The 16,724-nt window shown below is 35.2% G+C and overlaps 1 protein-coding gene across 3 annotated transcripts in view; it reads right to left on the bottom strand.

Annotated features, from left to right (window-relative positions):
- utrn (utrophin) overlaps positions 1-16,724 on the bottom strand; it is a 513,264-nt gene that overhangs the window by 289,266 nt on the left and 207,274 nt on the right. For all 3 annotated transcript variants that reach the window (XM_039747516.1, XM_039747517.1, XM_039747518.1), the window contains 8 exons: positions 14,003-14,175; positions 13,219-13,369; positions 11,581-11,756; positions 6,667-6,802; positions 6,339-6,488; positions 6,087-6,248; positions 5,694-5,795; positions 2,967-3,081 (listed from right to left, as the gene is read on the bottom strand). In XM_039747516.1, coding sequence (XP_039603450.1) covers positions 2,967-3,081; positions 5,694-5,795; positions 6,087-6,248; positions 6,339-6,488; positions 6,667-6,802; positions 11,581-11,756; positions 13,219-13,369; positions 14,003-14,175 — 1,165 coding nt within the window. The remainder of the gene's footprint in view (positions 1-2,966; positions 3,082-5,693; positions 5,796-6,086; positions 6,249-6,338; positions 6,489-6,666; positions 6,803-11,580; positions 11,757-13,218; positions 13,370-14,002; positions 14,176-16,724) is intronic.

The following is a 16,724-nucleotide window of genomic DNA, read 5'->3' as shown; positions in this document are numbered from 1 at the left end:
TATGGTCACTCCTGCTCCTCTGCAAAACTCAGCAGGAGTGACCCAATCCATCTGCCCCAAGGTGCCGGCCAAACACCCCACTAGGGCTCACTTCCCACGAGCTTGCTCTTTCTGCTCGCTCGCTCACACACAGGCTTTCAGATTCCTCCTCTAACCTCAGTTCTTTTTTTCTCCCTTCACACTCATGCTCCTACTATATATAATGGGAACGTGGCACAGGTGCAACGCTTAGCAACTCCTGGCATCAATCACGGACATGGTCAATCCCACACCTGTACACTTCAGTGTTAAAACACCCAAGCCCACAACGCACCCCCAGGAACTGCTCCGACCATACTACCATACCCCCTCTTTAAGCCGCAAGTACGTGATTATTTATTTTAAAACTGCCTTTTTATTCTGAGCTGTGGACCCGCAATATCACCCAAGTCTGCCCAATGTAGCAACCTGAGGGGCTTAGGGCAAGGCCCATTTGTGTTTAAAAGTACTGGTGGTCAGGACGGTGAGTAAAAGACCTGCCACCATTCATAAGTCCATATACAGGCCAAAGCCTCTCTTTCACACATAGATTGCTTTTGTTCAGTGAGAGAGCGCAGCCATGAAGTACAAGCAACAGGCCTATCTATGACATTGTGCACTTGGGAAAGGACTGCCAATGCTTCAACAGAAACATCACGTCACAATAGTGGAAGCTGAAAGACTAAAGTGAGCTAAATTAAGAAAACTGGTGAAATGCTGTCTAAGTGTCTTCACTGCCTTCTGACAGGCTAATGTCCAGTGCCAGGGGACATCCTTTTTAAGGAGATGGCATAGAGGTGATGCTGTTGAGGCAAACTGTGGAAGGAAGCAAAGATAATATGTAGCCATTCCCAAAAAGGATGGCAGAGGTGAGAATGTTTAATGTTCAGGTAGACAGCAGGTAGCATCCACATGCAACATTACATGCATGATGCCTTGCCCTGAGAGCCTGTACCCCATACATTTAATTTATTGTACCCCAAAAGATATTTTTCCAAGTTAATGGTTACTTGGTGATTTAAGAGTTGGTGGAAGATCTGAGGAAGACCCTCATCATGTTGACCCAGGGTGGTACTATACACTACAGTATAATGCAAATGAATGGCTACACCTGGAATTCCTGCCAGCATTAGCGACATGACCTTCTGGAAACAGCTAGGTGCAAAGCAGAGGCCAAAAGGCATCCTTTTGTAATGGAAGACTCTGAGGTGTGTCACAAAAGCTCTGAGATCTCTGTTTATAGGATCAAAGGGAACCTCTAGACAACCAGGAGTTAGGTCCGGTTTAATGAACACTGTAGACCCATGAAAATGTGTGGTCAGCTCCTTGGCAGTTGGTAATGGGTATTTATCAGGAATGATTGCTTTATTTACAGAACACAGATCAATGCAATTCTTTGCCAAAACTAAATTTAAAATCTATGGGAAAGCAGCCACTGGTTTAATAATGTCCTCTTCCAGGTGTTTGCAGACCTCTGTAGAAACTTGTTGTCCTAATGATAATGGCACTCTCAGCAGTGGTTGGATAATTGGAAAAATTGTTTCATCCACTATAGGTTGATGGGCAATCCCCAGTGATGCAGCCTAAGCCTGTAAACAACATTAGGAAGACATGCTGCTAGTGCGATGTCACTTGCACAATGTCAGTGCCACCTGAATCACACAAGTGAAACTGTAATCTATGGAGCTGATTCAAACCCATCAGATTTGCACCCAAGGTGTAACAAAAAATGTAAAAACAAAAGACCCTTGGTCTTTATACTGTACAGAGCCCAGCACTGTTATGTTTAAATTGCCATATCCTGCAAATGTTACAGGTATGCGGAAGTGGGACACAGAAGAAATGTCTCTCATGTCACTTTAATCAACAAAGAAATATTGTCATCCTGTATCATTAAGCAGGAGGAGAAAGATGCTGTTTACATAATAGACACAGGTTTTGAAAGGGCTGCCTAGTCTGGACACCAAGTTAATTATTGCTGAAGGTTAAGGTGTCACAGAAGCCAGCGATACCACAAAGTAAAATGGTTCATTTTTTGACAATTTCTACAGCGATGGCTGAGAGGACAGTGATTTGGTCAAATGTCTGAGGGAACAACAGTTTCCACAATGCTGCTGGTGAACTTGTGGAGCATTCTTTAGAGCCTGCACAGGTATTGGCAATGATGTGTCAATAGATGGTTATGTCACTGATTGCACCTTCAGCTTATTTCCCAATCTCTATAGCTTTACTTAACGTTAGAGTATCTGGTTCCAATAACAAATGCTCTCTCAGCTGTTCTCAAGAGATTTTCTCAAACAGTTGGTCGTCTTGTAGTGCCCCAAACTTACAGCGTTGCACAAACTCATGCAGCACTGAGACGAATTGTGTAATTGACTCACCTGGCTGCTGAGCACACTGGCAAAACTGGAAATGGTTAAGTAGAATACTCAGCGTTGAACCAAAATGGCCGGTCAGTGCCACCACTATGGATACAAAAGACACGGTACAAAAAATGCCCTTTTCCTTGTCATCTCAAAATTAACCAATCTGGCCGCCAACAGGTACATCTCAAACAAATTATACCTGTGGCACCAGAGAAATAGCGGTTCACAAAGCACTGGCAACAAAGGAGCTAAAGGAGGTAGGCCAAACTCTGCCTATCCTCGTAACCAAACTGTTATATCAGAAATAGTGGGTCACACAGGCATAATCCATCCATCCATCCATCCCACTATATCCTAACTACAGGGTCACGGGGGTCTGCTGGAGCAAATCCCAGCCAACACAGGACACAAGACAGGAACAAATCCTAGGCAGGACAACAGCCCATTGAAGGGAACACACACCAAGCACACACTAGGGACAATTTAGGATCGCCAATGCACCTAACCTGCATGTCTTTGGACTGTGGGAGGAAACCAACGAAGACACACCTAAAAGAGGTAATATAAAAGTACCACATTTACCTGTTAATCTCTGAGGAGAGACCTGGAGTCTCCAGTTGACAACAGGCTGCAAAGAAACTTCTTTGATTGCGAGGTCAAGTGCTTTCCAATCTGTTGCCAGCTGTTCTACCTTGTTCTGTAATTTAAAGGCAATCATTTAGTTCTTTCAAATCACTAAACATACATATTGAATAAACAAAAAAAAAAAAAAATTTAGATCAGATCATATCCACAATATCATTACAATCATTATAAATATAGTTCTGATTATCATTATGGATTTCCTGAACATGTGTGTATGCCTGAGACCACATATCAGTTGTGAACTTTTGTTTTAGCTTCTAGGCTAGGAAGACACAAAAAATACAACTTTCACCCAACATATACTGTACTTTTGCAAAAACACAAATCCTGGAAAAGTATTTTTTTGTTTTTTTAAAGAAACTGACTTTTAGGGACTACAGAGAGGAATACTGTAATGTATTTCTACCCAGAGTCGAAATTGTTACTATGGTCTATATGCTGATGTTATGGTGAATTGGTCTAAAAACTTTTACTAAATATAAATCTTTCTGAAACATTAACTATTTCACTGTGAAATGTCTGGATCAAAAGCTAACATAAATAAGAGATGAAAATGAAAAGTAAAATTATTAGTGAACAGCTGGAGCTGTCAAGTACAAGAGATGTACACTCTGCCATGCCTCATGAAACTGCATTTGCCTGTTTGTTAGCTGTTTGCCTCTAACTTTAGTTACTAATTAAACGTACTTATGCTTAAATTTCTCATTAATTCAATATGTGATGAAACCTGAGAGGAGTAGTCACAATAACTTAAACTAGTGAAAAAACCAATTTAAATAACTTAAGATATAAAAATGAATATTAATGTTTTGTATAAGCTAAAGAAATAGGACATCGGAGACTGCAAATCTGAAAAATCCAGACACACTACAAACTGAAGTTAGCAAATGTAACAGACAATAATATAAGGATATTAAGAACAACAAGAGAAACAAAAATCAGTAAGAATGACAAAGCTCTGACCAATGTAGATGTTTATATAAAAGTTCACTTTTGATACAAAATAAAAATAAAGACTCACATCGTAGCTCATATTTTGAAGCTATAAAACAAATCTACCAATAACCCCCTTACACATTTTCTAGTGCAGTTATTCTTACATTTTAAAGACACACGTCATGTTCACTTCACAGGTTAAACAAGACTTTTTGAGAAGTACACAATACAATGTGCTATATAAGATAATAATTTATTAGTTTTTTTAATCTATTCTGTATAGTTCTGAAAAATTCCAAGTTCAGAGATTGCTTCAAATCTTTTGCATAAGGTGTAGTTTCTGTCTGTAACCTGCCCATTTATATGTGCACTTGTGAACAGAGCCAAGGAGCTCTCACTATTGACAGTTCTGCTAGCAAATAAATTCAAACTGTCAAAACTAGCTATGTCAACTGTACAAACGCACTTTGGTATTTAGGTTATACTGCACATTTTGCACATGCTTCCTAATCCTAAACACCAACACCCTTCCTATCACATGAATACTAGCTAAATCTTTTGATGAGTCTTATGCAACTTTAACATATGATCATTGACATTTGTTGCTTAAAGTCAGACAAAATAGGTAAAAGCTGGTTAGAAGATTTATTTTACTGTTTGCTAGCACATACTTTTTTTTTTATTCAATTCTGACTTTACAATGCCTTTTGTTGTTTTATCTTAGTAATAAAAAAAATACCTGTGTATGACAAAAGAGTAAAGAATGCACCACCCTTTGAACAAGTGTAAACACAAAGCTAAAATACAACTGGTGCTCTATTTTTTTTTTTTATTAAAGCACAGGCAGGTTAAGAGAACTTGTAACCTTGTAGCTTAAATTCCAGAGCTATAACCACTAAGAAACACTGTCCTACAATAAATATTTATCAAGAAAAAAATTACTATATATTATCTCTCCAAAAAGGGAGATAGACTCACCTCTCTACTTAGATGTTTAGATAAATAAAATGATACATACATTACTCAATAGATTCTGGTGGTGTAGCCTGTGCTTATTTAGAAATGGAAACAACTATCGAGAATTTAGCCCAAATAACTTGGCCTTTTAGGAAAAGGTAATGGCCACAAATTCATATGAAAAATCACATGAAATGATAACCCTTTGAGATCAGATACTGCTGGAGTGCAACATTGACAAAGACTTAAGGAAAAATGCTCTCTTCTGGTATACCTGTAAATCAAAAGCCCTTCCTGGATACACTCACCGAAAAAGAAAACTGATGTAAACCTCAGGTGCAAGTTGTGCATTGTTCACAAACAATAAATATGGCCCTGGCCATTTACAAAAAGAAAAAGATGAAGTGGGATACTATGGCTTTTTATGACCATAATTTCTTTGTACTTTATAATTCTTAAACACTTAAAGACAGTGAACCGCTGGTATTCCATGACAGCAGACTTATTCTGATTAAATGATTTGTGTTTGTTTTATTGTATTGTTGACATGAACAAAAATGTCAGTATAGGGCAATAAAAGAAAACTACTGGTTAATCAGTTGTGAAAGGAGGCAGAAGAATAGTCTCGACCCAAAAAATATTAAACGAAACAAAATCTACAATGAAAAAATGTAATGACAGAAGTAGCCAAATAATATAATAAAATATAATAAATATAGTATAATAAAATGAGCCTCCTGGTAATTAATTAAAACATATTTTTATGAATACCTTGTCCTGAGGTGATAGTTGTTGTCTTTTCTGAAGTTCAATAGACCTGCTGAGGACATCTTCCATCTCAACCTTATGTTCCTTCATTTTTGCCTCTAATATCTGTAGACATAAAGAAGCCATTGGGAGAACAGAGAAAAAATGTCTTCTTACCATATAGTATTTTTTACCAGCATAGTCAGTCAATAGTATTAAAAGTAAACATATTAATCTCCCTTAGAGTGTATACAAGAAAATAAATTTTGATTTAATAAAAAGCATTCTAACATAACTAAGGAATTGCAAGTGTTCTTAACAAATCCAGGCATACTTTAGATCACAATAACTAATAATACGTAAGAATCCAAGATATAATGCTAAATTAATTAAAATATATATTCATTTTAAACTTACCTGAAGCTCAGTGGCAGCAACAGGGATTTGGCTCTTCAGAATAAGCTTTTCTCTTTCTGATATGACCCAGTCTGATAAGTGATTTATTTTATCCTGAAACAAAGTGCGATTTTGTAGATTGGCCTCTACCTCTCCCACTTTATCAAAAAGTTCTTTAGACACCTAATAAAAATAAATAAAATAAAACAACAAATTCAAGTGCTTAAATAAACAATAAACTTGCATTTAAAATGTATCTGCTAACATATTTACCTTGCTCCAAGTCATGTTTATACTTCTCAGCGTTGATATATTCTTGTCTCTTTCTTGTAGACTAAGATTTTTGCTTGATAATATCTGTGTTCCATTTTTATTGAGCCAGGTAAGATTTTCATTTTGAATATCCATATCTACAGCTAATGACTAAAGTAAGCAAAATAAATACATTTTATCTAAATTCACCCAGTAGTTAATTCAGAAATCAAATTTATGATTAAGGAAATAATTAGAATATAATTGCAATCAGTAATATAAGAACACTTTGATAGAGTTTATTTTTGATACATTTAAATTTTCAATTAAATTATCAAAAAGATCTTGCCTTTAATTCTTTCAAGTTATGGTCTGTGGATGTTACAGGCAAGCTTTTAATGATAAATTCAGTGTCTTTCAGCCACAGGGCCAAATCATCAGTTCTCTTCAGGAAATCTGCCAGATCCTGATCTTCCATCTTTAATCTGTTTATTAAAATCAGTCAATCTTTATTTTAAATAGAACACATATAAGAACATACTATTACAAGATTTTTTACAGTGCAACAAATAAATATGCTAAATATTTAAGCAGAACATTTTTTTAATATTAAATGCATAAATGAGTTTCACTTTTTAATACTAAAATCTGTCAAGATGAAAACTAAATTAATGGATGGTCAAGTATCTAAAAAGTATGCTGCACAATTGTAGTATATTTTTATGAGCACAAATGAAGAATTATTGATTACACTTTACACTGTCAAAAATTACAGACAGAATTAAAATCATACAGAATAAAATGAGACTAAAATGAGTAGCTAATAATATAGTTTTAGTGGTATTTTGTAAAGGAATACATTTAGAACAATATATTTGTCAAGATTTATACTGATTTTTGAAGAATGTATACTACACAACAAAAACTGTGAAATGTATTAGTAAATTTTTAGGTTCTTTCAGTAGTAGTAAGATAAAAATAATAATAATAATAACACAGAGGACATAAAACAAAAATAAATTAAAAGACTAAAGCTGACTGTCACAATACTTCACTACACAGAGGCATAACATTGAATTTCCCTGTTTCCTTCAATAGTTGTGAGAGATCTTGCTGTAAGCAGAATAGAACCAATATACAGTATGTAGACCAAAGACATTAGTGACTAGTATCTTCACACAGTAATATTATAGATGTTTGTATTAAAACACAGCTCAAATTCATTCCACTATAATTAAAAGGAATAACTACTGTAAAAACTGTATGACTTGTGCATTACAAAATACAAAGTACTCCCCTTTCTTGCTTTGCTTCTATCATAATATTAAGTTTTAATTTAAAAATGATGTCTATAGAATATTTGTAATAGAATAATATTTGTGTATTTGTAAGGAACAAATTATCTGGTGCTTTACAGCATACTGTGTCATATTAATCTATACTAATAAAAGGCAAAGCCCTCACTCACTCACTGACTCACTGACTCATCACTAATTCTCCAACTTCCTGTGTTGGTAGAAGGCTGAAATTTGGCAGGCTTATTCCTTACAGCTTACTTACAAAAGTTGGGCAGGTTTCATTTCGAAATTCTACACATAAGGGTCATAACTGGAAGCTATTTTTTCCCATATAATGTAATGGAGTCTTGAGTTGGAGAAGGCCGCGGGGGGGGAGTTTCGTGTGACATCATCACGCCTCCTACGTAAGTACGTAGAGAACAAGGAAGAACTCCAGCGATGAGCACAAAACGCCATTTCACAATTGAGAAGGCAGAAAAACATTATGAAGCAAATGATGCATATGCGGAAACAAAGCACGGCGTGAACCGTAAGTTTATATTAAATTAAGTTCATAGACAGGCTGCCACTAGCGTTTGTAATTTAGTGCCTGCCCATATAAGGCCGTCCATCAGCGGCAATCCAATACAAACACTGCCGGTAAATATTCACGGTGAAGGACTGTGCTTATGCAGAGGAAGATGAGATGGTCAGGGTGGTGTTTGGCACAAACTCATTGAAACTGCGAGAGAAACTTTTAAGTGCCGGGTCTTAGCTGACATTACACGAGATGGCACCAGTACAGCTGGGAACCTTCGATGCAAGAACACCAAGCGGCTCACGTGAACTGACGCAGTGCACAGACAAAAGCAACAGTTCCAAAGAGTGCTGAACAAAACCGAATTACACAATTGAGAAGGCAGCAAAAAATATGAAGCGCCTTATACATACAATCATATTCATAAGTGCAGCTACTGCGGAAACAAAGCACACGGTGGAAAAAGTGAATGTCCGCTAAAGGAAGACAGTGTAAAAAAACCCGTGCATGCAGTTTGTCACATCACAGATAAAAAGGAAGACGAGCTGTTTATTGATGCAGTAAGGAACTAATCGATGAATGAAACCTCTTATCTTTACAACGATTGACAAACACGGAATGTAACTTGAACACATCCTACAAATACGAGCCTGATTGAAAGAAATAATGATAATCAAATCCTTGATGACAGCAACATTCAATAACACTCACAAAACAATTACTGTATATTGACAATCATGTTACGTTATTTTTAAAATGTTCCCTTTTCTTTTTCATAACTTCTACTTCTCCACTGCGATACACGGGTATATATATATAAATGTATATATATACCCGATCTACAATACATACTTTAGCATAGACAAGCCACACGCTGTGGCTAATTGTAGAGTCTAGCCTCTAACGCCGACATTCGAGGTTCGATTCCCGAGAGGGTGTACTGACTATGTACGCGCTACCGATTCATTTTACCTTCGATCTCCTTGGTTTGGGACGATGAAAAATATTAGGTTAACGCAGAATCATGTTACGTTATTTTTAAAATTTTCCCTTTCTTAGCACAAGCACAGCTGAGAAGCTTGATGCATGTACTCCATAACGCGTTAAAAATAACGATTTAATCACACTTTCAATTCCAAGCAAACGGAACTTTTGTCAATGCATGATTTCCTGGTACATCCATTACACTGATGCACACATCACAGCTACAAAAATGTTAGAGTCGGAATAAAGCGTTCCTACGACTGATCATTTCGACTACCCGAGTAAGCCTTGATAAAAGCATGGTTTTGTGCACACTGAAAAGCAAGCAAAATTAGATGCATTACAGAAAGCGGACTTTGTGGCTCTTACTGGGGATCATTGGACTTCCGTGACCGTTAGTAATTCTAAATACATCTAATTACAAAATGTTCAATGATCACACTGTTTTAGCCTAATGTACAAAATAATTTTGGCTAATGTTACTCAGAGTTTAAAGAGTAAGCTGGTCAAATTACCTTTTATGTTTCTGACTTATTTTTTAAGAAGAAAACTGCACTTTATGGTGAAATTTTGGTTATTATTATTTAAAGACAATACTATTCTGAAAATGTACTTAAAGTACTTAAACTACCACTTTATTTTTAAGTCTGCCCAATTTTAACCAGGGATGATATTTTTGTTTCTGTTTTGAATTCAAATGCAGTTTAAAAGCTTTTTTCAGAAATTAAAACAGCTTCAGTTTACAATATTCATGTCCATGTCTATTATTTGATTCTGTCGCCCACTAAAACCTTTTAAATTAAAAAAAAAAAATTTGCGATTTGGGGCAAATTTACGTAGCGATTACATACGATTAATCAAGATTAATTCTTACACAGCCTCTAATTAATTGGATTAATTTTTTAATCGAGTCCCCCCCTATATATATATATGTAGATATTGTATATATATATGTGTATATACAGTATATATGTAGATATGTATATGTTGTATATACAGTATGTATATATATGTGTGTGTATATATACAGTATGTGTATATATGTATATGTATATATATGTATGTGTGTATATGTATATATATATATATATATATATATATATATATATATATATATATATATATATATATATATATATATATATGCCAGCAACACTCATGACAATTACAAAACAATTACATTGTCAATCATGTTACGTTATTATTAAAATGTTTCCTTTTCTTTTTACTCTCCGCTGCCAATCGCAGGTATTTTGCTATATATATATATATATATATATATATATATATATATATATATATAAATAGATAGATATGACAACAACACTCATATCAATGACAAAACAATTACATTAACAATCAACGTTATATTTAAAATGTTTGCTTTTCTTTTTCATAACTTCTTTAACACACTACTTCTCCGCTGCGAAGCGCGGGTATTCTGCTAGTAAGTCATATTGGTGTCAGATTGTTGCCTCACTCCATATGTGCCTTCTGAGAAATACACTCTATGTTTTATATTTATACACATATACACATACAGTGGAACCTTGGATTGCAAGTAACTTGAATTTGCGAGTGTTTTACAAGATGAACTAAAATTTTTAATAAATTTTGACTTGATAAACGAGCGAGGTCTTGCAATACGAGTAGTACGTATATGCGTTGTCTGCCAAGCGCCACGTTATCACAATTGAGCTGATGGTTCTTCTCTCTCTCTCTCGCTGTGGGACTGTGGACAATCGTCAGTCGCCGTGCCTCACTCATATAGTCAACATCCATACGAGCGTATACTGTTTACTACAGCATTGTGAACATGTGTGTGTGTTGTAACGTGTGAGTCTCTGTCTTGCACCCCAAAACACAAAGCTGAGTCTCAGTACTTTAGCGACACCAGCTTTTAATCAGCTTGAAACAGGAACAGCACGGTTATTTCTTGCACCGGGATCTGCCACTCTCCTATACACAAACACAGCAGTCAGGCAGGGTCATGCCAAGATTAGTGGCCAAGTAATACTGTGCCCCGCACATTTATAATGTTCCTTGTTCCCTGTATCACCCATCAACAGCAGGCGCTCATAGCATATCTGCAATCTTTTCGGATTCGCTTTTACGGCAAATTGTTACAGCGCTGGGAGCCTGGGGTTGCTTTGTTTAGAGTTTAGAAGTTCACTCACGCCAGACAATATATATTATATTTGACCAAATATGTATTAAATTTGTTTATGACGTTTACAGGAATGTTTATTTTAATGGCATGAAATTAATTATTTCAATGAGAAAACAAGATCATAGAGTGGCAAAAATAAGAAAATGTGTGTGTTTCTGATTTTACTTTAGTATCACTATCCTATACTTTTTAAAAGTTTATAAACCAGTATGAAAAAGTCAAATCAATTTAATTGCATTATTAGAGAAACACAACCAAAAAGGCAAAGGTTAATGTTTTTTTGTTTTTTTTTACCTTAACTGATGGTCGCTTACTTCCTGTGCAACAGTCTTCCAACGCTTATTCAAACCATTGATTTTTTCCTGCAGGAGGTTACTATCTGGTGCGGACAGCCTGCCAATGATGCCATCTCCAGTTTGATTTAATGCCAAATAGACAGACTGGTGACTGGCCAAACCATCCTCAAGCTCCTGCAAAGGCAAAATAATAACAGTCTACACATCAATCATCTTTATATATAATAAGCTACTCTGGCTGTCCGTTTGTCTGTCCAGGAATTTAAATCATCTGTAGTTCGTAAACCATTTAAACTATTGACCTGAAATTTGGTACACATATACTTAGTGACATCTACTATCCGCTTTCAGGGTAATGATTGACCTCCAAGGTTATTCCTCTATTTTTATTTTATTGTAGAATCAACTCTCTGCAGTGCACATTCTCATCCCTACCACCTTCGCCATCACTTCCCCCTCTTAATATCTTAAATCATTCTTGAGGCAGATTGAAGACTTAAGTGCCAGCTTAAATAAAACATTAAAGAAAATGTACAGTACTATGTAATTGCAACACAAACACTGACTTGATCAGTTTTAAAGCGAAAAGAAGAGAAGAAGCGGGACGCTAGGATTTAGAAAAGAAGAGCTGCTCAGGAAGAAGCAAGCACATGAACCTCTGAGCAAATGAATGGTAAACGTACAGAGAAAGAGGATGAAAACTAGGAATGCTCAAGTCAAGTGTATTCACTACAAGTTATCGTGCAGTGCGCTATTACTGGTTATTAAATATTAGAAGATAATGGTAAATACTACCAGACAAAACTAAATTATAAAAGTGATTATTGTGACTATACTATTTATTATGTGCAATTCTAGCAAAGAAATCTATAAACATATTGGCTTATACCAGTTGTTCTTAACTTTTTTGTGACCAAATTTTGTCTTATTTGTGTTGTTGAGACCCAGAAACAGTCATTTGCTTCCACTTAAAGAACTGCTGCCAACAGCAATATGTTCCCCTTGGAGAAATGCCAACGCAGGTCATAGGAAAGCAATGGTGTTTGCTTAAACTGCCTACGGCGACCTATTGCAGGACACTCCGCAATCCTATCCCTTTGATTACAATAGTGAATCATGACTCTAAACACAATTCGACACAAAATGTTTCACTCAGTTATAAAAAATCTATGCACAATAATTTAAAGTGGCGACATTTTTTCCTGTTAAATGTTTAAAGCTATTTTTCCAAAAGTATAAAAACTAAGAATAACTTTATCAAAAAGGCTTTAGTTATGAAAAAAGTTAAAAGAAAAAAAAAACAACACAATACCTTCTTTTATATATTCCTCTTAGTCAGTAATTACCTGCTTCTGATCTCACCCTAACAAATGACAGGTCATGGAGCAAAACATAAATTCATATCTTTTGCATGCATTTTTGTTTTAGAAAATGCTTGATTTATTCAAATTGTATTCATTTATAGCATTAGGGAAAAATGATTTGTCACCTGTTGGCCGCATCTTATAAAATAATACCAGAGTGATCACATGAAGATGTACAGTATTTGCCTTTAAAACATCAAAATATTTTAGCATAGTCTTTTAAAGAAAATTTGACAAAATTATTCAAAATGAAGAGTACAGTGTATTCTAACCTGCTGATTTAGCTTTGCCTGTTTAATGTCCAAGAGGCCATCTTTTGTGTATCCATTAGCCAGCATCTGTTCTGCTTCTGTAACCCACTGGGTAAGGTCATTTAAATCACAATGAAACTGCCGCCATTCCTCTACTGATTTGTCAAAGGATCTGATTTCAAGAAAAACACAACTACAATCACTTTGTTCACACAATGAGCTAAAATAAGTCATATTGTGAAATTGTTAAAAACATGCTTCTTTAAGCAAACAATGTAATGAGATTTGGGGTAATGACACTGAATTCAAAACATTTTTTATCTATTCCTTAATGTGTTATGTTCTGCAAGATATAACTTGATTCGTATAAAAGCACATTTTCATACTGAAAGACATGAAGAAGCACAAATGCAACAACTTGCTCTGCATGAGCACTATTGTAATGTTATCTTTAGTTTCTTGAGTACACAAACAAATATTTCCCATAATACTACACACAAGAAATTTATGATACAACAGTTAAAAAGTAAAAAGTATCAAAAACTAAATATTTTGCATATACTATTTTAAAAAACTGCATATGAAAAAGACTTTTCACACCCAGTGTTAATTCCTACTATAAATGATATGTGCACTTCTCAAAATACAGCTTACTATTCTTATAGAAACATTATACAAAAACATTATTAGAGAAAACTAGACTGAGAAAGCAAAATATAATATTAACATTGAAAGGCTAGTAAACTTTGTACAGTTCCTTTCATTTGTGAAAGTCTAAAACACGCTCAAGTTAAAAAATACTTACCCTTTACGGTCATGGTACATTCGGTTGACTCTGTCCCATTCTGAATTTAATTGAACAAGTGCATCACCTATTTGCACAACCTCTGATTTGGAAGCTTCAAATATCACATCAGGATGCTTCTCATGAATGACAGCCACCTGTTCACCCAGCTTCTCAAGGTTGTCTTTTATATTCTGCAACACAATAAAAGACTGTATAAAATGTTATTTAATATACAGACATATAGAATACCATCCTAAAAACCTTCACAATACACACAAAATTATTTCAAAATACAAATCATATAATTGTTAAAACTGCTAAAACCAATTCAGAACAATAAGGGAACCAGATCCAATTTGAGCATCTAAGGCAGACCGGAGAAGTTTGCCAATGAATCATATGTCTTTATGAAGAAATGAGTCTTTTTTCTGGGAAAATCTTCTGTAAAACTACCATGCAATTTGAACATCTTTTCTACTTTTGAAATAATATCAAGGTATAAAATCAATTGGTCTAAGTCTACTGTTCTTTCTTTTAACCAGCAGTGTCAATTTTCAATGCTCCCCTCTAAAATTTATAAAATTCAGATAAATAGGTATTCATATTTGCCCACCCACAAACTTAATTACTACCTTGATCATCCCCCAATATTAGAATGGAAAAAGGCTCAAACAAAAGCAATCCATTATCATTCTTCCTAGAGACCAAGATGGAATTTGTCTACCCAACCTGCATTTCTATTACTGGGATTTTGCTGTCTGTCCTATCATTTGGTTTATCTCTTCTGTTTCTCTGCCAAACTCTGCTTATATGTATAATTTACCTATAATTCATTTTTCACATATCAAATTAAAATCTGCTGGCTTTTTTTGGCCAGGTTGTGTCTTCAGCATAGTTTTCCCTGTATATTTTGATACCATGTAGTGAGTTGATACCAAGTAGTGAGTTGTTGATGGGAAGGCAAACATGTTCTAACCATGTCTGGTCTCGATGTGGTATTAATATGCTGGAGAACATTTTTTGAAGAACATGGTCCTAAGACATTCTAGTAAGATTTAAGATGTCAAGATTAAGATTTAAGATGTAAGATTTACCGGTTATCTTTTTCTTGCCTGTTCTTTTATTTGCAGCTCCACTATCAATTTACATCTTGTGTGTGCCAATCCAAGATTCAGTTACTTATCACTTTATTTTTGGCCTTACTTCTCCTCATACTCCTACCATGTAATTTTCCTGTGAAAATAGTCCTTCTACTCTCTTTTCCATTCTGATATCTGGGTACATAACATTATATCTCTCTGTTTCCCTGTATATTAAAATACTATTACAAAAACAATAATTCATGTTCTACACATCCAAATCACTAGTTTATATGATTTTTGTCTGGTCACAAAATACACTTAATACTCCACTGTTGTTTTACAATAGGAGCAGCTTTGAAAACACTTTGTTATTCTTGCTCTCCAGAGGGAAAGTTTTTGTGAGGAAAAGCAGCATGCGGAAGATGAAGCAAACATGAAGCAAAGATCTCAAGAACAAAGATGAGAATTATCAAATTTTAACATATCAGGAACGACTTGGTGTGGAGGTGACAGGTGTTATCCTGATCTGAAACAGGCTAAGGTGGACATTTGGACATGGGAAGCAAAATCAGAGGATGAAAAGATTAAGAGGTACACAAGATGGAGTTCAAGGTTACGAGATTTAGAAGGAGGCTGAAGAAGACATGCTTGTCTTCAGATATTATGAAAAGGAGGCTCAGGACTACGGAAATTAGAGGGAAAAGAATTTGGGGAAGTCAGATAACCCGAATAATTCAGAAAATGGTGTTAAACCAGTGATGATGATAATAATCTCCAAACTCCAAGCCAATCACTCATCATTTTTGCCTTATAATAGCTTCAAACCCTTTGTTACTATTGTTCTCAAAGAACCTGAAACAGTTTAGCATGCTCTAATAGGTTCAGTGAGCAGTTTGTACGATTTCATCCTCTGTGCTTAATTAATGTTTTATTTTGTGTCAAATCTGCATTTTATTATTTACTAGCAAAATACCCACGCTTCGCAGCAGAGAAGTAGTGTGTTAAAGAAGTTATGAAAAAGAAAAGGAAACATTTTAAAATAACGTAACATGATTGTCAATGTAATTGTTTTGTCACTTTTATGAGTGTTGCTGTCATATATATATACATATACACATATACACACACACACACACACACATATATATACATATACACACACACACACACATATATACATATACATATATACATATACACACACACACACATATATATAAACATATATACATATACATATTTACATATAGGTATATATACATATACACATCTACAGCCCTAACTGACTCACTCACTGACTGACTGACTCACTCATCACTAAATTCTCCAACTTCCCGTGTAGGTAGAAGGCTGAAATTTGGAAGGCTCATTCCTTACAGCTTACTTACAAAAGTTGGGCAGGTTTCATTTCGAAATTCGTAATGGTAATAATGGTCATAACTGGAACCTATTTTTCTCCATATACTGTAATGGACTTCAGCTCAATGGCCGTGGGGGGCGGAGTTGGGTGTCGCATCGCGCCTCCCACGTAATCACGTGAACTGACTGTGACCGCAGTACGTAGAAAAGAAGGAAGAGCTCCCAAAGAGCGCTGAAGAAAAACGCCGAATACTTTATTCGTGAGATACAAATTTAATGAGAAGACACGAGGTATAAAC

Source organism: Polypterus senegalus, chromosome 3 (assembly GCF_016835505.1).
Source record: "Polypterus senegalus isolate Bchr_013 chromosome 3, ASM1683550v1, whole genome shotgun sequence".
In the NCBI taxonomy this organism is placed as follows: Eukaryota; Metazoa; Chordata; class Cladistia; order Polypteriformes; family Polypteridae; genus Polypterus; species Polypterus senegalus.
The sequence above is the reverse complement of the archived record's forward strand: the minus strand, read 5'-3'. Positions and strand labels throughout refer to the sequence as shown.